This window comes from Lutjanus erythropterus, chromosome 2, assembly GCF_056507025.1.
Source record: "Lutjanus erythropterus isolate fLutEry1 chromosome 2, fLutEry1.hap2, whole genome shotgun sequence".
Taxonomy (NCBI): Eukaryota; Metazoa; Chordata; class Actinopteri; order Lutjaniformes; family Lutjanidae; genus Lutjanus; species Lutjanus erythropterus.
The window spans coordinates 39944943-39972276 of record NC_139318.1 but is presented as its reverse complement, the minus strand read 5'-3'; the positions used below and the strand labels follow the sequence as shown (position 1 = coordinate 39972276).

At 39.5% G+C, this 27334-nt stretch overlaps 1 protein-coding gene across 2 annotated transcripts; it reads right to left on the bottom strand.

The window, feature by feature from the left end:
• Window positions 1-203: 203 nt before the first annotated feature.
• On the bottom strand, window positions 204-26871 carry pxk (PX domain containing serine/threonine kinase). 2 transcript variants are annotated; one of them, XM_084739484.1, is made up of 19 exons: window positions 26401-26871; window positions 23039-23089; window positions 22824-22871; window positions 19172-19358; window positions 17160-17237; window positions 14569-14642; window positions 13812-13886; window positions 12346-12450; window positions 12108-12209; window positions 11747-11908; window positions 11441-11558; window positions 11126-11204; window positions 10820-10868; window positions 10610-10687; window positions 9256-9342; window positions 8700-8763; window positions 7745-7804; window positions 5901-5929; window positions 533-661 (listed from the first exon to the last, which is right to left on the bottom strand). In XM_084739484.1, the coding sequence occupies exons 1-18, from the start codon at window positions 26500-26502 to the stop codon at window positions 5913-5915; spliced, it is 1536 nt and encodes a 511-aa protein (XP_084595610.1). In that variant the 5' UTR covers window positions 26503-26871; the 3' UTR covers window positions 533-661; window positions 5901-5912. The 2 variants fall into 2 exon arrangements, with proteins under 2 accessions (XP_084595606.1, XP_084595610.1); XM_084739480.1 differs by lacking the exon at window positions 5901-5929 and having other exon boundaries at window positions 204-661.
• Between the last annotated feature and the right edge of the window lie 463 nt (window positions 26872-27334).

Here is a 27334-nt window from a genome sequence, read left to right as displayed (position 1 = left end):
TCAAATTCCAAACATTCAACCACCACTTTTACAAACCTGCAGAGCAGAAAGAAGAAGCCGGCTGGCTGCCTGCTGAAGCTGCAGGTCAACCAGAAAAGCTCACCAGGATCAGATTTGAGTTTACCAACTTTTTTAAATCTGGAGCCTGGTGTCTGTCGCAGTCAGAGAATGATTGTCCAAAGGCGACCCCCCCCCACCCCCCCACCCCCCCGTCCATCCTCCACTCTCTCAAACCACAGCAAGAGATTTTAAAAATTTAAAAGCAGAAAAAGCGATAAAAACTAAAACGGTACTTGGATTTTTTTTTTGTTAGTGATTCCTTTCCACATCTCGAGGAGCGACGATGTGAACTGGTCCAGACCACAGTGCAGAACCAGCGGGTCGGTCATGTTGCCGTAGTGACAGTCAACCCAGTCGAGGACAGGTTGTGGTTGGGGCGGGCGGGGTCAGATGATTGGTTTGCTGCGGTCGGTGGTCTCGGCCTTCTTCAGCTTGCCCTTGCTGAAGTTCTGGATGGAGCTCAGCAAGGCGCTGCGGCCTCCTCCTGCTCCATCAGGGGAGGACAGAGGAGGAGGAGGAGGAGGAGGAGGACAGGAGGAGGAGTCCAGCATAGGAGGGGGAGGAGGAGGCGGTGGAGGAGGGGGAGGAGCAGTCTGGGCTCCTGGATGGACAGAAAGAAGAACGAAAGGAAGTGTGAGAGAACAACACTACTGGTTTCTTGTGGTAACACCCAGTTTCCCCAGGAGCTGGTCGCACAAAGATTAGGAGTCTGGTTGAGTGAGAGAGAGTGACATTTGGCTTATATAATGTCAGTTTCACATCGGAAAAGGCTGTGTGACGGCAAGGTGAAGTGGTGAAAATATAGTAACTATAGCAAACACTTAAAGTGATATTGATGTTTTTTTAAGTGGCTGACAGGTGTTTTGCTGCTGATCCATCTACTGTAGGTAATACACTGACAATGGAGACGTACCTCACACATCCCCACTTCAAATAATCTGAACTAACGCTTTAAGGAGCAGTCAAATAAATCAACTGTTTTCGCCTCTTTGCTTCCATGAAGACTAAGCATGGAGGACAGGCAGACAGACAATTTACTGATGCTTTATAAAGCAGTTTATAAGCCATAGAGCCACTTAATACCTAATTTATGCCTATTTATACCTAAATGGATTTTGGTCCAAAAAAAGTCTGCAGATTTTTTTTCAAGAAGGGAACTGAAGCAGTGATCCAGTGACCAAGACAGAAAAAGACAGTCAAGTGTGATGCTAATATCCAGTAAGGATTTTTACCAACCAAATAACCAAAAAGTTGGCCTATATATGTTTCCACTTTGGCAAACTGACACCATTAAAATGATGCCGTCTCTGGATCACTGGGTTACTTTGATACTGAAGAGAAGCTAAAGACTTTTTGATTCTCAGACTAGTTCTAAAGATATAAAAACCCTTTTTTTCTTCTGTGATTTTCTTTCTGCGGGTTTATGAAGGTTGGTTTGTGACAGACGTAAGAGACAATGATATCCACAGAAGCGTGAGTCAAACTGATATGATGCACATATTTTTACTTTGAGTTATGACTCAAATTCACAACACGTTGTAATCTTTGCCTCACGCTTCAGACTTTGTTGTGATCAATGACATATCTGATTTATAAAGCATATTGACTATTACTGAAGCTATTAGTTACAACCTATGAACCCTTTATAAAGGCTGACTTAATACAACGTGGTACCACTGAATTTATCAGAGTAGTAAAAGTTAATCTTTGTGAGACCAGCGCCTGCAGACCAGTGTCCAGGCTGGACTCAATCCACCATCAGTTTCAACATAACTTTTAATTTAACTATTTACATTTAACAGTTTTTTTTTACAGTTTAACAAAACCGAGCTTTGATACCGACCCTTACGTGGATCCTAAAGTAAATACATTTGCATTTGGTTATGTAACTGCATCAATTAGAAATGTTTTAGAAATGTTTCATCTAGTTCATTATGTTTCAGAACACGTAATAACCCTAAAAAACTACACTACCCATGAGCCTCAGTAGCTGTTGCTATGGAGAAAGACTGAAGTCAGAGTTGATCCAAAATCCAAATATGAATTTACACATGGAGCTCCACAAGGTTCAACCTCTGACTTCTCCTCACCATCAGCCGCATGGCAACAGAATCTGAAGCTCTCTGATTGGATAATCCTTACAGCAGTGCTCACTGGGACTTGCAGTTGTTTCCAGCTTCCAGCTCTGTTGCTGTGTGCTGTGCTTCGATCTGCTGTGAACTGATGGTGAATTGAGCCTCAACCCTGGACATCCCCATCAGTTGTGCCATTTTGCATCCCGAACCGAATGAAACCCAGTGATGCAGGCAGAGAAACAAAAAGTTGGGGAGCTCCAACATGAAGGTAAAGCAGAAGCCAGAAGCTGCAACCTTCTGTCTGACTGCACAGTGAATTTTCTGCAACATAATGAAAGCACATCTGTCAGCCTGACAGATGTAACCAAACCTGGAGAGACTTGCCACTGCAGGAGACAATTATCATGTTTATATGATATTGTCTCTGGAAAAAAAGTTTTCTGGCTGTGAAAAATTAAAAAAAAGAATTTTACTTCTATGAACCACTAAGGCCTGCAGTGGTGACAGATTATTTCCAGGATGGATGTGGAACAAACTGACTTCCATTACGTTTAGCAGCCACAGTGACCTTTAGTGCTTGACTGTGACTCTTCAGTCACGTCCACAGAGACCGCTGTGATCAGATGTTTCAGATCGGAGCTCGGCTCTGCCACATTTCACAATTAATTGTGAAGTATGTGCTCAGATCTGTGATCACATGCTGGAAGAATAACCTGCGCTTGATTTATGTGCTGCTGTGTTTCCGAAGTAAACACCACCACCAAGTGACTGGTGACTCCCCCAGATATCTGTGGAAACAGTATTTTTCTTGTCTAAGAAACTTAATGAAATGCAGTTATTTGTAGCAACAAAAAAAAAGAACCAAAAATAGGTCACCGACACTGAGAGGTTTGGTTTCTCCAGAATTGTCAAAAATGATGTAAACTATAAACAATTTGCAGTTTATGTGCTCAAAAATGAAAACCTGCCAGTGTAAAGAGACCAACATTAGTGCAAAAGAGTTGGATCTGCTTCACATTTGATGTATTATCTGAATATTAAAAGGGACAGTTCACCTCAAATCAAAAATACATATTTTTCCCCTGGCCATTAGTGCCGTTTATCCATCCAGATTTTTTTTCAGAGTTATATCGGCCATAGAAATGTCTGCCTTCTCTCCAATATAATGGGACTAAATGACGACCGGCTTGTGGTGCTCAAAAAAATAAATTCAAAAAATTTAAAACTAGTCTCTCTCTCCAAAAACCATGACCTGGTTACTCAAGATAATCCAGAGACCTTGGTGCGAGCAGGAACTACCTTCCAGAACTACTTTCTTTCTACCAGAGATTTCTGCGTAGATCTCTACAGCCGATTTTTTCAAAACTCTGTAACTCACACCAAAAACATCTAGACGGATAAATAGCACTGCAGGCCAGGGGAAAAAATGTGTTTGATTTTGGGGTGAACTGTCCCTTTAAACTAAACAAATGCAAATGAAGGGTTTGGTCAACTGTAGAGCAGCTCTATAAGACTGAAAGGAAAACCTATGGGTGCAAAAGAAACTGATGACCCACTGCGACAGCCCGTCCCAAACACACAGACACGAGCAGACCAGACAGACAGGACAGAAACAAGACGTGCTGTGACTGACTGACCGAGCAGACTGACAGACAGAACTGACAGATCACAATCTCCAATGAGAACAGCGGGTCTGAATTGGGGACGAGTTGGACTCTCTGTGAGGTTTTGGGCATCATTGCAGATTGTGAAGGTTTTCATAAAGATGTGCATACACCCTGTTCCAGGCTTCTTCACTCCAGATCTCATTGGGCCTTTTCCCACCGACACATTTCTACCTTCAGTCTACTTTTTCTTATAGAAAAAAATAAATTCTTTCAACCATCTTCAAGCGGTTTAGACTAATACTGCATTCCAGTCAAAGCTGGAGGTCGGGAGTTCCCAGTTTCCGACCTCAAAGCGTTCCAGGTGCAAACTGGCTGTGACAAAATGTTTCTTTACACACAACTGAAGCCTCAGCAGGTCAGCCTCTGTGCATAAATGTAAAAAACAGAGGAGGGAAAATGATGCATGAGGCAACAGACATCATTATGCTCTTTATTTCACAGCACGTTTATACTTGGAAAATATTGGACAACATTAACGGCATAGTGGATATGTTATTTTAATTAAAAGGGGTAGTTTGATTTAGTGAATGTGGAGTTGTATGAACAATTATCAGTGTAATCCTCACAGTAGGTCAGCACGGCACCAGTCTGGACGAACAGGGAGAGCACCAGCACAGAAGTTGAGCAGCGTCCTGCTGTGGACAGGGTCAGCAGCAAAACATATTTTAGCCAATTTTAAAAAACCTCCACCTAAAAACATCAACATTAGAATATTTTCACCACTTTACTTTGCTGTCAGACAGCTTTTTCCTGACAGAAAACTACCATTCTGAGCCAAATATCACTCAGTCCAAGCCAACCAAACTCCATGGATGAAATCAGCTGTTTTACCTTGTAGAACAGGCTAGTTGTTGATCTCACACTGCCTCGATCTGTTAGTTTTTTTGTGCGACTTTGGTCAAGCCAAACTACCCTTTTAAAACACCAAAGTCACACAATAATACAAACAAACTAACAAACTCAGGCAGCAGGAGACCAACAACTCACGTGTTCTTCTTGCTAAACTGACTGATTTTCATCCATGGAGTTTGGTTGGTTTGGAGAGAGCGATACTAAGCTTATAAAACAGTGGTTTTAAGCTGATGTTGATTTTTTTCTGAGGTGGACCCATATTTTAGGTGGCTAAAACACCTTGTCTTGCTGACCCTGTCCACAGCAGGTCATTACTTTGCTTCCTACACCAGAACTCCTGCTGCTTCTCCAAACTGGAGGCGTGTTGACCAGCCATCTACTGAAGTTAATACACTGACTGTAGATAGGTATCTCATGCAAACCCACGTTAAATAAGCTTAACTATCCCTTTAAATACAAGCAAATATACTTTATTTTGCATGTCGGATTATGGGTCATCATTTACAGTAGTCTTTAATTGTACTTTTGCTCGTTGAGGGACGGACATTCTTGAGTTCTGAGTTGTCTTGAATGCAGCATTAGAAGCAGTACATGTTCTAAATTGGCACTTTAAGGTTGAGATGGTTGAAAGAGGAAGTAGAACAGTGTCACCATTACCTAGTTTGTCCACCAGAGAGCACCGGAGAATTTATTTTCACAATGTAAAATATCCAAATAATTATGGATCTTGTAACACGCGGACAAGATATACAATTGAACAATAAACAAAACACAACAAAAACAACCAAACAAATCTGGGGGCCCTACAGTGTATCAAGATTTGGATTATGTGTTTACATAAATTTGTATTTTTTAAAATATCAAACATCAATATCTGTATCAGCCACATAAATCCAATATCAGTCAGGCTATTTTTAGATGTTTCGTGTCTGTATTATTGACAACAAAACCTTCTTAAATAAGTTTCAACACTTTTCAGTGTCTGGAAACTACTAACTCAAAATCCCACTTCTCCAGGCTGGATCCATATGGACGTGTGCTCTCACTCCATCCATTTTTAAATTTCTTTTCTTTTTGTAAGTGATTTTTTCCTCATAATTTGAGATCATAAGCATGAAGCAGATCTCTGTGACAAGGAGCTTGCTGGGAAGCCAGGGTGTACGGCAGCTTTAAAAACCACCAGAGACCTTCATCATCATCATCATCACCAGCATCATCGACATTATAAATCGACATTTTACTTTACCCAACGACACGGTCAGAATGGAGCATGCTCTATGGTGGAGACGGCACAGGAAGAAGAGAGAGAGGGAGATGACAGTTATCTGTTCAGTGAACCAATCAGCATTTACACAGTATCACGAGGACGGAGAGGAGAGGAAGAGGAGAGAAGGAGGAGAGGAAGAGAAAAGGGAGGGGAGAGGAGAGGAGAGGAGAGAGGAAGAGAAGAGGGAGGAGAGGAGAGGCTAACACCAGGGTAGGAAACTGATGCCACATGCCAGTTTTTTGAAGTGGGGTTGTATGAGGTACTTATTGATAGTCAGTGTTTTACCTACAGTAGATACTACATTTAATATTTTTTTCTGCTTTACGTTGCTCTCAGAGAGCCTTTTCAGATGGGAAACCACTGTTATAAAAGCTAAATATTACTCTCTCCAAAGGCACCAGACTCCTTTGACAAAAACAGTAATTTTACCTCACAGTTGCTCAACTACTGCTGCCTCGATCGGTTAATTAGCTTGTGTAATGGTGTGACTTCTGTGTTTTAAATATTAGTTTGGATTCAGTGAAGTCAGAAAGTAACACAAACAAACTAAATTAAGCTGCGGGAGACCAGGAACTCCTGAGTTCTGAGAGGTAAAAATGACTGATTTTGCCAATGGAGTTTGGTTTAGTGAGTGAGAGCAATATTTGGCTTCTGTAACGGTGGTTTCCTGTTGGAAAAAACTGTTTGATGGCAAGGTAAAGTGGTGAAAATATTCTAAATATAGCATACACCTAAAATGATATTGATTTTTTTAGGTGGGACTTTTTTTTAAGTTGGCTAAAATATCTTTTGCTGCAAAAGCAGTTAACAAAATCCTCAGTGACACATCCCAGCCCCTTCACATCATTTTTAAGATGATGCAGTCGGGATGGAGATGCACACTGTCATTGTGCAGCTCAACAGCAACCAAGGAGAAACTTGAGGAGTCACTGAGCTGAGCCAACACACACACAGCACTTTACAGTTATTATTTAAGATTTAGTTTTTAACTGCCACAAGTCAATTCTTTAATTTAACTTTCATCTCCTACTCCCGTTGATCACAGCTTTGTCCTTTTATGTCCATTTGATGTTTTTATATGTACTACATTGTATTATTATGTGTCATGCACCAGTGAAAGACAAGTTTCCATTATAGCCTGCATTAATGGACAATAAAACTTAGCTTCCATGTTGGTACTCATCCTTGTAATACTCTAACTATGGATAATAACCTCCTTCAACCCCACTTCAAATAATGTGAATTATCCCTTTAAGCCTGAGAGCCACAGAGTCGAGAAGTATTGAGAGACGGACTGACACATTGTTGGTTTAGGTCATATCATGAGATTTCTCGTCAATAAGAAACATTAGGAATATTGCTCAATCAAACATGGGTGTTTCCTATCCTGCGTCAGACTAACCAGAGACACAACTCAGTGAGTAAGACACAGTGCTACAGCAGAGACAGATACCTGTCTGAAAACCATGACGAGAGAAGAGGTGAGACAGACAGACAGACAGAGACAAACAGGTCAAGTCAAACAATTAGTCTTCATCATCACACATGCACATTTCAGATTAAAGTTGAGGGCACAAATTCAGAGTTCATGGTAAAGATGCTGTTATTGATCCAAGCAGCGTGCTGAGACACACCACTGCCTCAGCGGGTTCTCGCCACGAGGGGGAGATACACAGTCTGTCCAATACTTTTCCAAACAGAGAGACAGACAAATGGGTGGGAGGACAGACAGACAGAGAAGAAAGATGGGTGGGAGGGCAGAGAAACAGACAGTTGAACAGACAAATGAGAGGACAGACAGACAGACAGACAGACAAACATACCTGTGGTGGACGGGGGAGTGGGGGAGGAGGGACATGTGGGAGGGGAACTGGCTCCTGAACCTAAAGACAGACAGAAAAATAAACATTAATCATGTTGTTGCAACATACAGAGTCCCGCTGATGATTTCACTCAGTTCAACTCATCTACAGCTGGTGGTGTTCAAAGAAAAGTGGCAATGCATCAAGAAAGACAGTGACTAGCCAACTAGCATGCTAACAACCATGGATGTAAACGACGTCAGTGTCCACATTCTTCCAAAAATCAGCTCTGCAAATGTTTTATGAGGAAGGACATTTATCAGGCCTCAAAAATACAATGTTTATACTGAACATTTTTGTTTTTAAGTATGCTAGCAAACTATGTAACTTTTTGGCTAGTTAGCCAACAATTAAACTTTTTAAAAACTTTTTAGCTAGCTAGCAAACAATCTAACATTTTGTTAACTTTCTGGCTAGCGAGAAACCAATTCAACATTTGTGAAGGAATACAAAGCAGATGAAAGTTAGCGTTTTTCCCTCTTTACTACTTCCTATGATGACAACACGTATTTTTTATTTACTGATTTATTTTGATTTAGGTAAGCACCTAGCTCTGCAAAACTCTGATTAGAACTAAACTAAGATGAATTAATTAATCTTTGTTAGTGCAACCTAGTCTGAGTGTGTATCTACCTAACATGTTTAGAAACTAACTAGCGACACACCACCTACCTGTAGAGCAGCTAATGTCCTGGGATTATTGTTTGACCTCTTTTATTATGTTGTAAATCCCATCAGACTACCCACATAAATATATAAAACATAAAATACTGAGGTAACCTAAGCAATACCTATCATGCAGACTAGTGAATCAATTAGCTTTAGCTAGTTTGAGAGGACAAAGACTTAGTAGCTGGCAAACTAAATAACTGACCAGGTTAAGTGTTTGTTGAGGGCAGTAACAGCAGCGACCTACCAGAGTTATTGTTGTTTCTGACGGAGACGTCTTCTTCATTTTCATACGCCGACTGTCTGGACTTCTGAAAAGATAAAAACACAACATTGTTTTAGACTTCACTGTATCATCCCTTCATTATAGGTAACATACATCACTTGTATGTTAAATGTAGGCTGCTACTTCTTGTATGCTTGCAAAGTTGAAGTCTGGCCTCTAATCTTAAACAGACGCGCTTTTAAACTCATGTATTTCATTTCAGCCTTTTGAAACAGTTGAAACGGGTCGCATGTTAGTTTCTGTCCTCATTCTGAGATAACTGCACAGTTATCTCAGTTCTCTGGGTAACCACTGTACAGAGAAATCAAATGTGAACATCTTGTTGTTCTAACAAAGACAAAACAGTGTCAAAATATCCCATGAGTCTTAGTCATAGCTGCAGTTTTATCTGAATGCTTTTAAAATAATCTGTCTTATTATGAAACTGACAAGCAACCAGCCAACACGTTTGTTCATGTTGATATTCAGATGTCACGAGGTTTCTTTGTATTGTTGTGTGTGGGAGACTGTTGCTTACCTTCCTCGCCAGAATCTTCCTCCTCTTCCTCTCCTCCTCTGAGCCGTGGTGAGACTGAGCTCTGGTCAGCCTCCTGTGCTGATGAAGCTTTAATCAAACAAGAACACACAATGTTATCTTTCGGACATATTGCAAAATTAATATTTGCAATATGCAACCTTTTCATAAAACCTGGACTGAAAACTGATAACTGTTACAGCTAAAGAGCAGAATCGAGATGCTTTCATCAGACGTGATGTCGCCCCAGTATATGTCTGCATTTACAGTGAGGTGAGGACACTAACGTAGGTTAATGTTTGATCAAATGCTGCTTAATCTAGGTTCTGCCTACTGGTGTTGGCGTACTTAACATGTGTCTTGGTCTCAAGACTACTTTTTAAAGCCTTGGAAGTGAACATATTTTTACTCGGTCTTGTCTTATCCTCAGACAAAGAGGACCCAAAGTTTAATTCAAGACCAGTAAAGATTGTTCGTGCTTTATTAACATTGTTACTGTTATTGGATATAAAAGTTCCTGCTTCAAATGCGACCAATAACTTCTCTAATTTCTACTTTGACATTTTTGTCGTTGCTTATTCACTCCAAGAAAGTGACTGTAGGAGACAGAAGCAGCTGGAAGTGGCTGTGGTTTAGGAAGCCAACTGTTATAACAGAAGTTGGCTAACATCTCCTCACAGACAAAGAATTCATCCGCAAAACAGCGTCCAAAAACCCCCCATGTGCAATACTTACTGAGACAGCTGGGACCATGTCAAACTTTTATTGCCACTTTGAAAGGAAGTATAAAGGTAAACTAAGTGCAAGTGACCATAGCTAATGTCAGCAATAGGTATCTGCACAAAAACTCCCTGCATCACCTAAAAGAGATTCAGAGACAATCCACCATAGGTTGACTGTGATAGGCCTGATAGGTTGAAACACTTTAGTCAATCATGTCCCCATATGCTGAATCTCATGTGATGTGCCTCATGAAAGTAGCTGCTGAGGGTCAAACTTTCACTGCTGCCTGTTCCTGGAGGCAGCATCCAGAGGACATTACAGGAAGAAAAGCTTCAAATAATTCCACATTGATGTCAGCATGGAGTTTCTGTGTATGCAACATGTAAAGGTTGTGGGAAACTATGTCGCAACACTTTTCCACAGCCCTTTTTTTCTGCAGGAGGTAGCTAAAATCCCTCTCTGGAGCAAGTAATATGTCGAAATTATTTGGAAGGTCACTGATTTAAAACAGAGATCTGGGGATTGTTGATGTACCCTTGACCTCCCAGATGTCTCCAGCTGAGCTGCTCAGAGATTTAAAAAAAAAAAAAAAAAAGAAGAGAGAGAAAGACGTAAAATGAAAGTCGTGACGCACCACTCTCTGCTCCTCCTGCAGCCTCCTCTCCAGACTCTCCTTAGCCGTCTTAAGTGCCTCTTTTAGCCTGCTGGGAACCTGGAGGAGTGGAGAGGGAGGCAGATATTTACCATTTTGATCGTCATCCTTGTTGGGTGTTTTTTCTTTGTTTTATGCAGTTTTGTTTTAAGTAAATATTCTGAAGCAAACTCTGAAAAAGTAATATCAAACCTTGATCTGGAGTTTTTCTGAGTGTTGGAGATGGACGTCACTGAACAACCTGAAAAACATAAATTGTGACTCATCAGCAACAAAAAAGATGATGTTCTAGTTCCTATTTCAAATTCCAGACATCGGTTTATATTAAAGGGAATCACATACATGAACTGGACAACTGTATTTTCCTGTATGGATGTATGATACTTAGATTTTTTGTTGACATTCAGCCTTAAATAATAACTACACATGCAACTGAAAAAAAAAATAATACTAATAATTGAAAAACAACATTAAAGTGGGTATAACAGGTAAACTCACGGTGTCTGCATGAGCTCTGACACTGTTGGCATCCCACTCTTACAGGCTTCTGTGGACAGAATGGACTGCAGCACCGACACTGAACACACAGACACACAAGAAATCAGCAGATCACACTGGGAATAATACAGACACTCTGTGACATTTCAGTAAACTTGATGTTTCAGGTCCACATGTCAGAACATCTGAAGGCACAACAGCATCTGTGTGTCTACATAATAAGGTTTGAGTGTGTGTGTGTGTGTGTGTGTGTGTGTGTGTGTGTGTGTGTGTGTGTGTGTGTGTGTGTGTGTGTGTGTGTGTAAATTTACTGACCCACAGCAGTGTATGGGACAGCAGGGTATTGATCTATGGGGACGCTGTCTGGCGGACGGCCGTAGGTCATCTCGTACAGTAAATGTCCAAAGCAGAAGACGTCGATGCTCTCTGTGGACTGCAGACACACACAAACTCTCAGTGTCTATACGTGTCAGAAACTTTATGTTCGTACGTTTACGGATCACTTGGCACATGTTTAGAAACCGGGGGATTTTCAAGATGTTGTTCACAGTAAAACAGGACAATTCATCCAAAAACATTAAAGAGAAAAATATAAGAGAAAACAGCTCTGTGTTTACGTACGTTGATCTTCCTGAGCTGAGTGAAGGCGGGTCGTAGCGCTGAGGGAACTCCCAGCATGCCGTTCTCTACGTCCATCAGTCGACACACGCCGTCATCCACAATTACGTTGGACGTATGCAGGTGACCATAAAATACGCCGCCATCATGGAGGAGCTTCAGGCCCTGCACGCACACACAGACTGCTACAGTAACAAGTAACACTTTGTGATATGTGTGTGTGGTTTATTTCCTTCCTTTTTCTGTGTGTGTGTGTGTGTGAGTGTGTGTGTGTGTGTGTGTGTGTGTGTGTGTGTGTGTGTGTGTGTGAGTGTGAGTGTGAGTGTGTGTGTGTGTGTGTGTGTGTGAGTGTGAGTGTGTGTACCTCCAGGATCTGGCGGCCGTACAGTTTGATGTGCTGCAGTTCGAGCCCCTGACTCTTCTTGGGGTTGCAGTACTTCTTCAGGTAACTCTCTCTGGGCTTCACCTGCAAGGAGGACAGTCAACAGTTTTTAAGTAGAACTATTTTCTACATACATCTGAAAGGTGTGTGAATGAGGTGATTTGGGGGGGGTGGGGGGGGTTCTGATGTCATTCAGCCATCCATCGAGAACTCAGCGTACCTTACAGATGTGGTCTCTGAGAGAGCCTCTCTCACTGAATGGCCGGATGAGCAGAGCTGAAGACTCACTGGTGCTGGAGAACAACAGCGGACACAGATATGGAGTCTGAGGAGGAAGAAGAGGAGGAGTTTGATCATTTACAGATCAATCAGTTAAGCTAAGTGTCTGTCTTCTATGTTGAAATCAATACAGTCTTATTAAAAGAAAGACTTAAATATGTTACTTAAAGGTTTCTTAAACACACCAAACCAAATGAAGTCCATAGATAAGGCTACTTTGCTATGCAGGTTTTACCTTATGAAGCATTCACAAGATTCACAAGATCATCTGAGAATCTATCCTGCCTGGCTTCAAGTTATGCACTTGTGGTTGAACCGCAGTGGTTCTAGTCTCACATAGGCTGGCTGCTCTCCGCAGCACTCAGCGCTGGAGAAAGGTCTGGCTCCACACACTGACATTCTGCTGTATGGGGAAATAAACGCCCTGCCTAGTTTGCATTTTTTTAAACCAATCATAACCGTCTCGGGCGGCGCGAAGCCCAGGATGCAGCAAGGATGCTGCCACAAAATAGAGTTGAGGGGATCTTGTTCTGGTGGAACATTTGCACATCGGGAGGCGAGCTCTGGCATTAAAATGATTACATGACTGATGACAGGTGTTAGCTTGTTTACGCTTGTACAATTAGCGTCCCAGGCGCTAATTTTCAGTGTGTAGGCTGCAGCTTGGAGGTTTTGGGTGTTTCCCAGGGGCTCTCCTATTATTTCAGTAGAGTCGCTGATCAGATTGGTTGAAGTTAGCCTGTGATAAATGGTGATACACAGATGGTTGCCCAGATCACCTGCCAAGTAAATTATTTCTTGAAAGTGCCCGTCTTTTTCCAAACAGGATGACTTCTTTGATGGTTCTGCGCAGAGAATTTTTGATTTTTTACTTATGCAGGAGTGGCATGAAGTACAGACATGTGCATGCACTTTTATTAAAACTTTTAAAAACTTAAAAACCAATCAGCACACATCAGAGTACCACCACACAAATGTCATATTAAACTTCTAATATTAGTAGCTAAATCTAATCTGCTACCCGTTTCCCTCAGACTCCTGAGACTTCAAAATTCATTCTCAGCTTAGAGAAACAGTTTCATTGCCATTTTGCAATTACAGATAACAGATAGAGAGAAAAGAATTCAGTTTCAATTAAAGCTATATTTAGCTGCGGCTTTCACCACCTACCTTTCAGGTTTCAGTTGATCCGGCTTGTCGGCTTTAGCGCTCTAGATGGCACTCTGCCACTTAACGTTACTGTGGTTTGGCTTGTTTTTGGCTCTTTTTTGTTTTTTTACATGCTGTTTTCACAGAAATTATACATATCCATTGCATAATACTGTTTCATGTTAAATCACGTGCTAGAAAGTACGTTTTTTAAAATCCGTAGTTAATGTGTTTAGTGTAAGAGGTGTGTGTACGTACAGAGAGGCTGGTTAGCAGCTTCATTGCTGATTGCAGGTCTTTATCTGACAGGAACTTATCAGGACCCAGATCCACCTACAACACACACAAACACACAAACACACACACCAGCAATCACTTATCTTGATAATTAGAATCTTCCCTCCAGGTTTCCTTCACAAATATAATTTAACTGATGCACTTTCTTGGAAATATTATTCAATAAATCAGTTTTCATCCATTAAAGACTCTTAACAGAATTCCTTTAATCCTGTTTTGAGCTCAACAAACAACCTCAGCAACGGAAATACAGAAAAAAACACACTAAAACACTCCCAAGTCCCTTCGGTTAGTGGACTGGACAACATCAGTTAATCTGATTGACTTTAAATCAACTTAAATCTGGTCCTGACTGTAGGAATCACTTGGTGTAGATGTGTTTCACTGTCAGAGAGAAGTGAAAGAAGAAAACTTTTCTTCCTTTCTCTCTCCTTTACAACTTACTCTCTGCTTCATAAAACTCTCCTGCTGTTACAGGAAGTGAAACGTGTCACACATTTACATTAACAAAGTTCTACATTTTGAAAACTGATAATGTAAGGAAGTTATTAGACTTAAACATGAAGAAATTAACAACCTTAAAGCAAATAGAGTATGAGATTTATCAGCCCTTAAGAAATGAGGTTCTGGTTCAACATATATCATGATGAATGTAAACAAAAAATAAATAAACAAATAATGCATTTTTAACTCTTGATTTGATTTCCATTTTACTCACCCAGCTCAGCAGATACCTCTCCTTAGGCTGCTCTTTGTTTTTGATTAAAAAGTATTTCTTCCTGATTCTCCAGCCTGAAAAAACAAACATCCTGTCATTTCATTTGTAACTCTGTCAATATAGATTAGACAGTATGTAGTATTTATTTAAATATATTGCAGTCTTTTGCCTTAAAGCGACAATGGGTACATTTTGAGAGAAGAGGAAACACATTCTTCCTCTTACAAATGTAAAGCTGACATCATAAGAAATAAAACACACCGCTGATAAATTCCCCTCAGTCTGGTGTTTTTGCTGCTACAGCCTCACTTGGTCTGACCAGCAGCTCCTGTTAGTTAATGTTAGCAAATGTCAGTTAAATATTGTTGACTGTATAATGGACATTGCTTTATGAGTCTTATCGACGTGTGCTGCCGTTACTATAGCTTAGCATTGTAGCTATTCAGCACAACTTTAAAAAGGTCAATTTTACACTTTACTACTCCGAATCTGATCTGTCAGGTAAATTAAGGTTTTATTTTTCTTTCTTTTTGAAAGTGAACAGGTCATCATTCGATTCTTTGTCATTATTACTACATATATTCGCTCACTATTAGTTTGCCACCACTTTTACTTAGTTATATTATTTTCTGTATTAATTAAATTTACTTCATATTTTTACATTATTTAGTTGGATGCTTCAAATAAGCCCACTGGGTTTTCTTCCTCTTGATGCATTTGTTATCTTTGTCATTTTTGTGTATTTTTTTTGTTAATTGTGAAAAAATGAAAACTAAACAAAAAAATGGTGACAGCATGTGCAGGTTGATGCAGGTTTCACGACGACACACCATCGCCAACCTCATCTTAAATGGAGAGCTGACAACAATGGCTGTCAATTCATGTGTTTACGTTTCCACGTGTGCTGCTGTTACAACAGCTTAGCAAAAATAAAATTAAGGGCACACTTAAGCATCATAGAATAACACCAAGTCAGTTCAACTTCTGGGATATCGATCTATCCAGTTATGAAGTTTAAGTGACTGTGAATCAGTTTCACCTGCTTTGGTGCAAATGAAAGTGACGACAGGTGGACAGAAGAGCCAACAGCAAGACAACCCCCAAATGGGAATGGTTTTGCAGGTGATGGCCACAGACCATTTCTCTCTCCTTTTCCTTCCTGACTGATTTGAGGCACAACGAGGGACGTCCTCTCGTGGGACCCGTGCTCACTGCCCAGCACCGTGCAGCTCGACTGGCATTTGCCAGAGAACACCGGAATTGGCAGGTTCACCACTGGCTCCCTGTTCTTTTCACAGATGTGACAGACTCTTTCACACCACGTGTCACATGTGCTCATTGTGAACCCGCTCTCCTCCTGCCAATTCTAGTGTTCTCTGGCAAATGCCAGTCGAGCTGCACGGTGCTGGGCAGTGAGCACGGGTCCCACGAGAGGACGTCGGGCTTTCATGCTGCCCTCATGGTGCCTCAAATCAGTCAGGGAGGATAAGCAGAGAGAAATGATCATGGCGGGTTGTGAAACTGATTCACTATTGCCTACGCTTCGTAACTTGACAGATTGATATCCCGGAAGTTTAACTGACTTGGTGTTGTGCAGTGATAGTGAAGCGTTCCCTTAATTTTCTGAAGTGGTGTAGTATAAACAGTATTGTAGCATTCATGATAAACGCTAAATTTCTCCTCATTTTAACTTATTCAGCAAAAAATACATTACACAGTCTCACTTCAGAAAGTACCACCTTAAAATTTACTCTAAATCTTTTAGGTCATTTCAGGTTTTAATTGCTTTATTTTTTATATCTTTTTGAAAGTGAACAAATCACCATTAGATTATTTATTGTTATTATTCTAGATATTTTCTTATCACTTGTATGTAGTTATATTATTTAACTTTTTCTTACATTATTTAGGTGGAGGCTTCAAATAAACCCACTGAGTTTTCTGCCTCTCCCTGCATTTGTTTGTGTTCGTCATTTTTTGTGAATTTGCTTGATGTGCAAAAATATAACTAAACAAAAACATCAGTGATGATAAATGATGACATGAAAGCTGGGTGAAAGTGTGACGTGACAGACCAGCTGCAGGTTTCAGAACAACACACTGTCTTCATGCTCATCTTAAACAGAGAGCTGAGAACAGTGGGTGTCAACTGATGTGTTTACAGGCCTGCCTTTTGATTGATTTGATTATTAATCAATACTCATGTTAACACCTTCTCAGGTGGAGTGACTGAAACCGTCATTAATCAGCCACACTTCTCCTGCATACAGAACAGTCTGGTTTACTGATTTAATTCACCAAAGTCACAGAGTGAATTTGTTGCTTTTGTCTGAGTTCTGTCACAATACGAGGAATATCTTTGGGTAGTTTGAGCAGTTTGGTGAGATCAACACGAGCTTTAGAAAATTCTGATAGCCATTTTTCACTTTTCTCTACATGTTTGTTTGAGAAAATAATATGCAGGTTAATTGATCATGAAAATAATCACTGGTTGCAGCCCTATTAATGAATATATAAATACAAACTTAATGTATAAGCACAAACTTAAAAAGCAATTTTCCGGTCAGGTTCAGATCCATCCTGAGTCTTACCCATGTCTCTGAGAGGCTCCAGGACCTCCCACTTCGGGTCTGACCTGAAGAACATGGAGACCTGCTGCAGGGCGATCTCTGAGTGAGACAGACAGACAGACAGACAGACAGACAGACAGACAGACAGACAGACAGACGGAGTACACTTTAATTAACTTGAGTAAGAAAATAATCTCTTTTCTTTAAGGCTTCTCTTTGGCTTGGGTGATAAGCCAGAGACAAATTTCCCACCCAAATCTTGATCTTCATCTCTTTGCTGAAGGGACAGATATAACAGTGGAAACACCGTCTTCATCAGTGTCCATGTTGACTGAACATTTATGTCCATGTAAACTCACCCTTTACCAAACACTGCAGGGTGCTGCCGTCCATCAGCCCTTACTTCATCACTTAATAATTAAATAGGGAATGATGAGCAATTTGACATAATTACTGAAGAAAACTTACAGACTTTGTAAAAACTGTTTATTAGTGCATATGTGATCATCCAGCTTCATGGGTTTCATATAATTCTGACTTCAATTTCAAGTCGAGCCAAATTTTATTTGTACAGCCCAATATCACATGGGGATATACAATTTGAGCAGCGTGCAACACCCCCTGTCCCGTGGCCCCTCGAGAGATTAAGGAAAAACTCCCCAATAATAAATAAATACATAAATAAAACAATAAAATCCGTTTGTGGTTGCTGGAATCAGTAGCTGTCAATGTGAACACATAAACAAGAGCAGCAGCCGTCCCCAAAATCCCTGCAGCTGCTTCCTGCCTTAAACGCAGACCCACTGCTGTGTTTCATTTGCCAATAATCATGAATCAATGCCTTCAGTTCTGATGTGTATGGATGGATCCTTGAAACCAAACACCGTCTCCATGACAACACTCCAGCACTTTTTATCTCTTTAACTACAGACGCAGCATCAGTCACAGTTTGCCGTTTACCTTAATATGTAACATAACACAAAAAGTTATTCTATTAACATACAAATTAAATTTTAAGGCATCTTTTGGTCCTTTTTAATGTACATTTCTAAGTAACTAAACAAATAAACAAGCTCCCTGTATATGTCAGAATGACAGGTCTATTATAGTTTTTTGTCTGTTGACTATAAAAATATTCAAACATAAAACCAAAACCAACCAATGTTTTTACTGTACATGTTCATAAACACTTAATTTTAATCATGCGATATCTGTGTTTATATCTATATTTTATATGTGAAATGCTGTAAATTCAACTGCTGAGTCTGTTTATTATTTAATATTTTATATATAGTTATATATCATATATTTAATCTTGTCTCTATGGTTCCAATCTTCTATGTTTCATCTTGTTTATATTGTTCCTATTTATATATTTCCTGCTGTTCATATCACTGTTTATATAACATAATACACACATACAACTTATAACACAGTTTCTCCATTGTGGGACTAATAAAGGTGCATCTTATCTTATCTTATCTTACATACAGCTTCTATAGTCAATAAACCAGCTGTTCATGCGCTACCGTTCATGTGACATCTGCCACGGCGTCTCTTTGAAACGTCCACAGTGGGACTGAATCCAAGGGACAATATTTCCAGCATGGTACCTTTAAATGCCAAACATCAGTTAGTAGTTTCTTAACCTGATAATATATTTTAATAAAACTTGAGGACCCAACTACAGCTACACTGATGATGATTATTTATGTACTTATGGTGGGATTGTAATATTTTTTATTTATTTATTTTATTTCCCATCTGATGTTAATCACTATTAGGTGACCAACATGTATGTTTTGTGTCTATATATGTTTTCTTTTGTTGTTTCTTATCGTATTGTTTAAATATTTGTATTAGATTTTTTTTGTCTGTGGTGGTTTTTTTTTTCTCTTTAATTCATCCATACAAAACTTGACACATTACTGACACTGAAGTAGTATAAAGTATGTAGAATCTGTTCTTCAGCACAGAACTTGATGATACTTTCCACCTCTGAATCAGACAAACATGAAGACGAGGGGACTCACCTGTGTAGTTGGCAGAGTAGTTGTTGGGGTCCAGGAACTTCTTGACAAACAGTGAGCTGGAAATCAGGGGATGCTGGGTAATTGAGTCCAGATAGGTCTGCAGTCCTCTCTGCCTCTCTGCTATGAACTCCCTGTCCATGTTTCCAATGAGCTTCTTGGGAGGAAGAGGGAGACTGATGCCGCACACCTGGAGGGACAGAGAGAGGGAGAGAGTCCAGTCGTACAGTACAGACGGTTTGTTTTCTCATCACTATTAAAGACGTTTTATTTTGTCCACCGGCGTCCTTTTCTCAATGTTTCAACGATGAATTTGAAAGAAGACGAGAGTAGAATTTAATTGACAGATGGACAAACAGACATGCGGTTTCTAACAGTTTTCTGCATGTTGACTGAAGACTGAAGTGGAGTTTGGGGTCAGTGAGAGACCCCAAAAGGAAATGAGCAGGCGAAAGCTCAGCAGAAAAACTGTTAACTTCCTGTTATCCAGGAATGATGTGACCTGACCATAAGATAAGTCACAAACAGGACAATGTGACATACATCTCACAGTCAGAACCACTCCAGTCCGGTACAGTGCGGCTCCATTGATTACAGATTTACTACAGATCAATAGGACGCTGTGTGTCACTGAGACGAGCTCAATCTGAACCGATTACAATGACACATTTGAAACAAACATGCTGATTATGTAAAAGGACCAAACAGCCAATGTTTATGTTTTAGACACACCTTTTTGGCATCTATAACTCTCTAAAATAAACATAAAATAGATATGTGCTTTCTGTTGCTTGAAACAAGCAATGTTTTTCTCAAAATAAGTCAGGATGTCCAGCCACCAGAATTCTTAAAACAGGATAAAACTACTTAAAACAAGATTAGTGCTATTCTTCTTTCATGATAACAAAGACATTTACTTGCAAAGTCAACAACACATAATCTAATCCCCACTCAAAACAGGTCTGACTAGTTTTTAAAACTAAATATAAAACTTGTGAGTCTGCCTTCCTGACACCAGGGTCACAAGTTTCAGATGTTGTGAGCAGTTCTGTGTCTAAGTTTCTATTGTGAACGTTTTCATACTCCTGTGAAAACTGCACAGCTCTCTAATTTCAATAACACATAGTATTTATTAGTAATTAGTAATTATTCTCTTATATGGTCAATTTTCTATTTATGCGTCTTAAACTGCAGTACTTGCTTTGATCTTTCTTTATATTTTTCTACTTTTCACTAAGGAAAATTCCTCATATGTGTAAATGTATTTAGCAAGAAACCTAGTAAAAGTGTAAAATCAAACTTCTACCTCTAAATAAAAAGGCAGGTTTTAATGGTTCAACTGACTCATTAAAATACTTTTTGTGCTACACTTGAAAAGACCATTTTAAATAAAATTTTGAATTATCTCAGTAGAAACTGAGTTAGAAAAGCACAGCGTGCATACAGACCACTGCAGTCTGGTAGCGTTGCATATTTACACATGACTGATCAATGTTTAACACATATGGGTGACAGGAAACAAGGTTGTGGCTGAGGGCAGAATTTGATGTCAATGACCGAAGTTTCCACATCGACAAGCTCATCAGTTATAGTTTTCCACCTCAGTGAGTATTTTTTCCAATGGAAACCACGTGGAAGCTGCTTCCATCCATTTCAGTTTTCTTTTGTGGAAAGTGATGGGTGTCCAAATGAAAAATAAAGAATTAAACTTCAAAATACTCAGTGGAGGCGACTTGTTTGTCCTGCATATCATGGCACAGTTACTTCACAATACAAAAATATGCAATGAGGAGCTAAACATGACCAAAAGTTTCCAACCACGTCGGCGGCTATGAGGCTGTACGGAGGCACAGCTGTGCGCCGAGCTGAAAGCTAATGTCAGCATGCTAACATAGACTCAATGAGCTTCAGGTAAGGAACCATTTACTAACAAATTTTCTCATTTTTGTTCATATGCATGATTTCTTCTTATTTTCTTAGTTCCTACTGATTTCAAGGATTCACTGATGTTGTCTTTTAAATATTTACAATTATTATTTAATACAGGAAACATTACTTTTATATAAATATTGGTTATAACTAAAATATCTATGGTTATATTATAATAGAAAAAAAATGTATTCAGTGTTTTACTTGGGGTGTCACCTTTGACTGTTAACAGTTAAAGGTGCCATAATCTACAAGTCTTCTCACATCTGTTTCCTGCTTCAGAAATTTGCTTTTATCTGCTTTAAATCATCTTACACTCAATATTTTAGGGGGTTTAGACAAAACAACAAATTTGAGGATAATAAACTGACATAATGAAATAAGAGGCTATCAGACAAGTCAAAAATATAACTACATTTAAACTTTAATAAATACTACTACTAATAATGAGTAATGCTATTACTAGTAATACTATTATAATACTATTTGTCAAATATTTACATAAAAGTTTTTCATATACACTGCAATCATTTGGAAAAAAATGATTGCATTTGATTGGTCTGAACACTTGCTAAAGAGCACAAAACACAAAGTACAGCAGAGCATGATGGGAATGTCATGTCATGAAGTCACAATGAGAAAATATCAGGGATCATTTAGTTCAGGTGTGTAAGATTAAAGGGGATTAGAAGAATTAGAATAATATGGCAGGAATGGAATATAATATTCATAAGTATGTTTTCATTAATGTATAATCACCTAAAAATAATTGTTGTGTTTGTGTTGTGTTAGAATAAGCTGTTTATAGCTACAGAGGTTGAAGGTCCTCTTCCATGTTGCCCCACCATGTCTCTACAGTAGCCCAGAACAGATAAACCAACCACTGGCTCTAGATGCAGCCATGCAGCATTAAATCTTCCAGCTAGAAATCACTAAATCCTACACACTGTTCTTTGAAATCATTAAGATTAACCATTTGGCCGCAATTAATGTTTGTCATAGCAATCCATCCAGTATTTTGAGATATTTCAGTCTGAACCCACATTACCATCCCCGGAGCCACGTCACTATCACGGCTAAAAATGAACCACAGAATGAGCTCCGTCTCATCAGCAGGAGCGGCGCAGAGCGAGCGCTCAGCAGCTTTTTGAACAGATTCTGGTTCACAGATTGAGAGTGACGCGGTGATTTTACATTGTGCAGTACAGCCTTAAAAATCCGTTCCAAAACTAACAGTCCACCGACGCAGGAACGCTCATCAAGCCGCCCTCGAACAGCACCAGCCGAGGCTTCTGGGAAACTGATGACACAACGAACCGCCGTCGAGATTTCCCAAACAGGAAGGAGATTGGCTAAGACAGAGCTGGTGTGTGTGGCAGCGGGTGTTTGTGTGTAAATGTGGACTGGAAGACGTACAGACTTATATTTTAAGTTACCAGACTGCTGTTTTCTTAATTTTGTAACCAGCCTGCATACTTTACTGTGAGAATTTTGTCAGAAGGGTACGTATGAACACACCATGCACTTTTGTGGTATTCACAATATTCTGCTGCTCTGACATAAGTCATCTTTTTTAAAAATGTCAGACCACGAAGACACTAGTTACTTCTGTGTCTTCAGCACAAGGCTGAGCCTGTAAGAACTGATCTCTTTTCTGTATCAGTTTATATTGACAGCTTTTAAAATATTCAATGATTAAGTTGTAAGTGAAAGATGTAAAACTCACCATCAGGCTGCTGTTGAGAACATCAAAGTCGCTGTAACGCCGAATCACCTGCAACACACACACACACACAACACACACACCTATCAGTTATGGACACTTTCATCAGTCAGTATTTCTGCTAAACAAACTTCTCAGGCGACAGAGTTGCCATGTTCTCTCCCAGGTGAGTTCTAATTAGCTACAGGACACCCGAGGGTTGTGACTGGTGCATTTACCTGCCAGCTATTCTCTGAAGACACGCCCCTCTGGACTCGGATGATGTACTCCTGCGAGACAAAAGAGGACGCAGCCATTAATACACTGATTTTTTTTTAAAAAGTGAAAGGTATAATGATGACAAAACAACACAAAGGCTGAGACAAGACTGGGGGAGAAATATACTAACTATGGATAGAAGTGGAAAAGGGTGGAATGATCCTTTAAGGTTCAATCAGCGGTCACCGTGTGTGTTGTCCAACAGTCGACCAGCTGTGAGCACTTAGAGTACAAGTAATTTATTTATTTTTTAAGTCAGTTTATCTGGGGAAACATTTGATATTTTGGATATAAAGTTGAAAAAAAAAAATCATGTTGCAAAAAATAAGGTAGAAATTTCCTATGTTAAAAAAAAAAATTCAGGTTAAAGTTGTAGTTTTACTTGAATTAAGCCATCAATCATTAGTTGAACAATATAATTTAGTAAGAAAAGAAAAGGAAAACAGCAACTGATGGCTATGTGATGACATGTTATCTTTTTGTTCTAAAAACATAACCTTTTTCTTAACGATGATATGACCTTTTCCTCATAAATTAATTTCCAAAAATTAAAGTAACTAAAGTTTTTCGTGTGGGTGGTTCCAGGGGAAAGGCCACACTGAACATAAATCAAAAGGGCTCAGATTTCGGGTGTGTTTACTTTCTGTTTCATTTCCAAATAAATGGTTTGAATGTCACTGTTCGCTGATCATGTTGGCATTTTTACGGTTCTCTGCACCCAAGCTGCTGAGTAAAATGTTCTCATAACCAATAAACAAAATTACGAAAACAAGATCAATGCTGTAAACATGGAATTTCCCTTGAATCTAATCCTCTCAGTCGTCTTACAGTCTAATTCCGGCTGCCGACAGACTCTGGATTCCTTGTTAGATTGCCTTGTGTTTCTTTTATATCTGATTTAATGTGTTATATAAAGCACTGTGAACTGTCTTGTTCTTGAAAGGTGCTGTAGGAATCCTCACAGCTCTCCACTCGACATGCGTCTTATATTTCACTGGATATTAAACAAGCTGGTGACCTTTAACCTGCACTGCTCTTGGGTTTGTGGAAAGTTGTGAAAAACAGGAATATCAAACAACAGTGGTGAAGTAACTGAGTGTTTTTGCTACGTTCATTCAGTCACGGAAAGCTGCAGACAGGTTTTAGTGCCACAGTAATCCTCAGCCTCATGTTACATAACATATAAATGATCTCAATGAGTTCCACACAGCGAGCTACACAGGTCGGAAGTTTGGGAAAATAAGCACTCGGATCAGCAGATACCCCGAGCTGAAGTATTAGAATTGAGAGAAGAAGACCCATATTTAATCAACATTGATATTAAATTATTTTCTTTGTTTTGTTTTGTCTTTTTGGCATCCATATCTAGACAAAAGGAGTAGGTGTCACAACATACAGCTAAATAAAGTTATTTTCCAGTCCTGGACTTTTTGCAATTGATGTTACTAGAAATTCCAAGTGTCTGTGACTTTGAATTGTTTTTCGTCTTCTTGTAGATATAGAACATGTAAATAATAAGTAATAATTTTGACACTGTCTCTATCAACATTGCATTATTTTTAATTTATTTCATAGTAAAGACTAAGACTTGTAGACTTATGTAACTGCTGGCTAGGAGGAAATGACTAAGTCCTTAATAATAGGTTTCAGTTGAGAGGTAACTCATTAAAATTATTCTGACTTGTTTTATGATTTCTTTGTTTTGAGTGTTGAGTCTGGTGTAGATATTCTGTCTGAAAAAAAAAATAAAATAAAATAAATTTTAATAAAACTGACTACAAGCCCTGAACAGATGTCAGTTTTGTCCTGTCCATGTACAGTATTATAGTATTATGGATGCCTGTTTTCACAGAATCACATTTATCTTGAGCTGCTTACATGTTGGCAAATTCTGAAAAGTCATCTGACAGATTCTCAATGACGCAAATCTGCAATATTTTACTTCTGAATTACAGGAAGGCTGGTGTTTTAGTTTATTTTCAGAGTAGACTAATAGAAGTGTGGAAAAACCCAGTAACTAGGTTATCAAAATCATAAATATGTAGATATAATTATTTATCTTGATCAGATTGTTCTCTCCTGTGATTTTATGGTTCTGTTTTACAATAACAACATCAAAGGATGGCTGACTTTAGCATGCTAAGCTAACTGCCTAGCTCAGCTGATCCCAGCCGGACTGTCAACAACAAACCCACTACATATGAGCCCATTATCGGACAGGCGGCGGATGTCCTGCTTTATCTTTCCTGCGCTGTTTCGCTGATAATCACATTGTTTGAATGTAGTTTCTAACTGTTCACACGACTTCAAAGCACACATTTTAGCGCAAAGTAACAATGTACATAGGCTTGTCCCAAAACCTTTGAAGACTATGGTCGGGGGAGATGCCGCGCCAAACCCCATTAGAAAATACGACTGTTTGTTGTTTGCATGGATTTTAGCAGAGCCGTAAACTTTTAAAATACATATATTTTTAATTTACTCATACACATAGATCCTCTCTTCGATTCGGCATAGGTGACATACAAAAATCAACAATTGTTTAATGAAATCTCATTTATACCCGTCTCATGGTTTGATAACAATGTTAGCAGAAAGATGTCGATGGTGACTGATAAAAACTACTTATTTTATTTACAGGTATTTGGTGCAGGGCAAGTATGCCGAATGTTGTCAGAGATCACGACAAATTGAACACGGCTCAACATATTGTTTTCGACATCGTGTTTGTTTGTCGGTGTTTCAATGAATCCATAAAACGCACAACTTTTAAGTGGAAGTCGCCTCAATCTTCGCCCAACAGATCATCGACTGTTTTAAGGGCTTTACGGGGATAATTTCAGCTCCTCGGTCGTCAATCAGTCTGTGTCATGACTCCACTCCAAATCCTTTTATATCAGCAGTTTGCCGAGAGCAGGAGAACCTCCGGGAAATTGCTTAATCAGTGACAGATCTTTAGATCCAGGGTCAGCTGCCTTCTGCCATAACGGGGCAAGTCTAAAGCGTTGCATCACGTAAACGAGAGCCTATCATCTGACCAACAGGAACGATAGTTAGGTTTTTACTGATCACTGTGGTAGTCAGTGGTGGTCTGTGGTTGATGTAGCTGATAATTTCCAGGAAAAGAGACGAAATTAGGCTTCTACATCTGTGTCCGATAATGGAACTGGTGACGCAGCGATCGACTTAAACGCCCTATAAAAATAACTTTTTTCAAACAGACCAGCTGTGAAACATCTGTCTGACAATAGCGAATAACAGATGGGTGTTTTACAATAAAAAGCCTACAGATTGTTAACGGTTATTTCCAGTAAACACTCACCGTGTGGGACTGCAGGTTCTGGCTGGCTTCGATCACCGCCGTCAGGGGCACGGTGTCGTCCAGCAGCAGCCTGCCGGGGGACGGCTTCTCCAGGAAAGACATCCCGGAGGATTCACGATGGAAGTCTGGTCAGAGCGTCCGTCTGTCAGTGACTGAAGCCGCGGCGAAAGACACTGAGGCGGGACCCCGCTGAGCGGAGGAGGAGGAGGAGGAGGAACACCAACAACCGGAGAGGAGCGAACTAGCTGCTAGCTGTTAGCTCTGCCGTAACCAGGAAGTGCTGCTCCGATCAGACGTCACCACGCTGCTTCTTCATCATCATTGGAGGATGGAAAACCACGTGAGGGTGCGTCACTGCCACCTGGTGGTCTGGAGGAGGGACTACCAAGATAAAAGAGTAATAAGATTCTGGATTCTTATGAAATGTTTGTTTCCACGTCTTTCTCATCCAGTTATTTTCTATTTCATATTTCTATTATTATCTATTATTTATTTACTTATTACATCCACATTATGTTTTCTATTCTCATTGGTATTTCATTTACATGTGCTATGTTGTAACAACCTGCTTGTTTCTTGTTCTTGTCAATTAAAAAACAGAACTACCAATGTCCTGTCAGAGGAATATTAATGAGTAGAAAGTATGTCAACAAGATGGACAACATAGTCCAGACTTTAAGTCTATAAAGCAACTAAACTTAAATTTTATATGGAGTCAAACTCACAAACTTCACAGGTTGAAGACCTTGCCAATTATTTTGACAATTAAATTGTTTAAATAATTATTTAAGAAAAAATGTCCAAATTTGAAAGCTTCTCAAATGTAAATATCTTCTGGTTTCTTTTCTCCTCTACGACAGAAAACTAAATATCTTTGGGTTGTGGACAAAACAGGCCATTTGAGAACATCATCGTAAAAAACATTTTTCACTAT

Excerpts from the sequence above, each read along its gene's own strand:
- pxk (XM_084739480.1), bottom strand. The coding sequence starts at position 26,502 with ATGTCTTTCCTGGAGAAGCCGTCCCCCGGCAGGCTGCTGCTGGACGAC. Across the intron at positions 22,872-23,038 it reads CTTCAGAGAATAGCTGGCAG|GTGATTCGGCGTTACAGCGA; the intron begins GTAAATGCACCA and ends TGTGTGTTGCAG. Across the intron at positions 11,205-11,440 it reads TGTCCCATACACTGCTGTGG|TGTCGGTGCTGCAGTCCATT; the intron begins GTCAGTAAATTT and ends CTGTGTGTTCAG.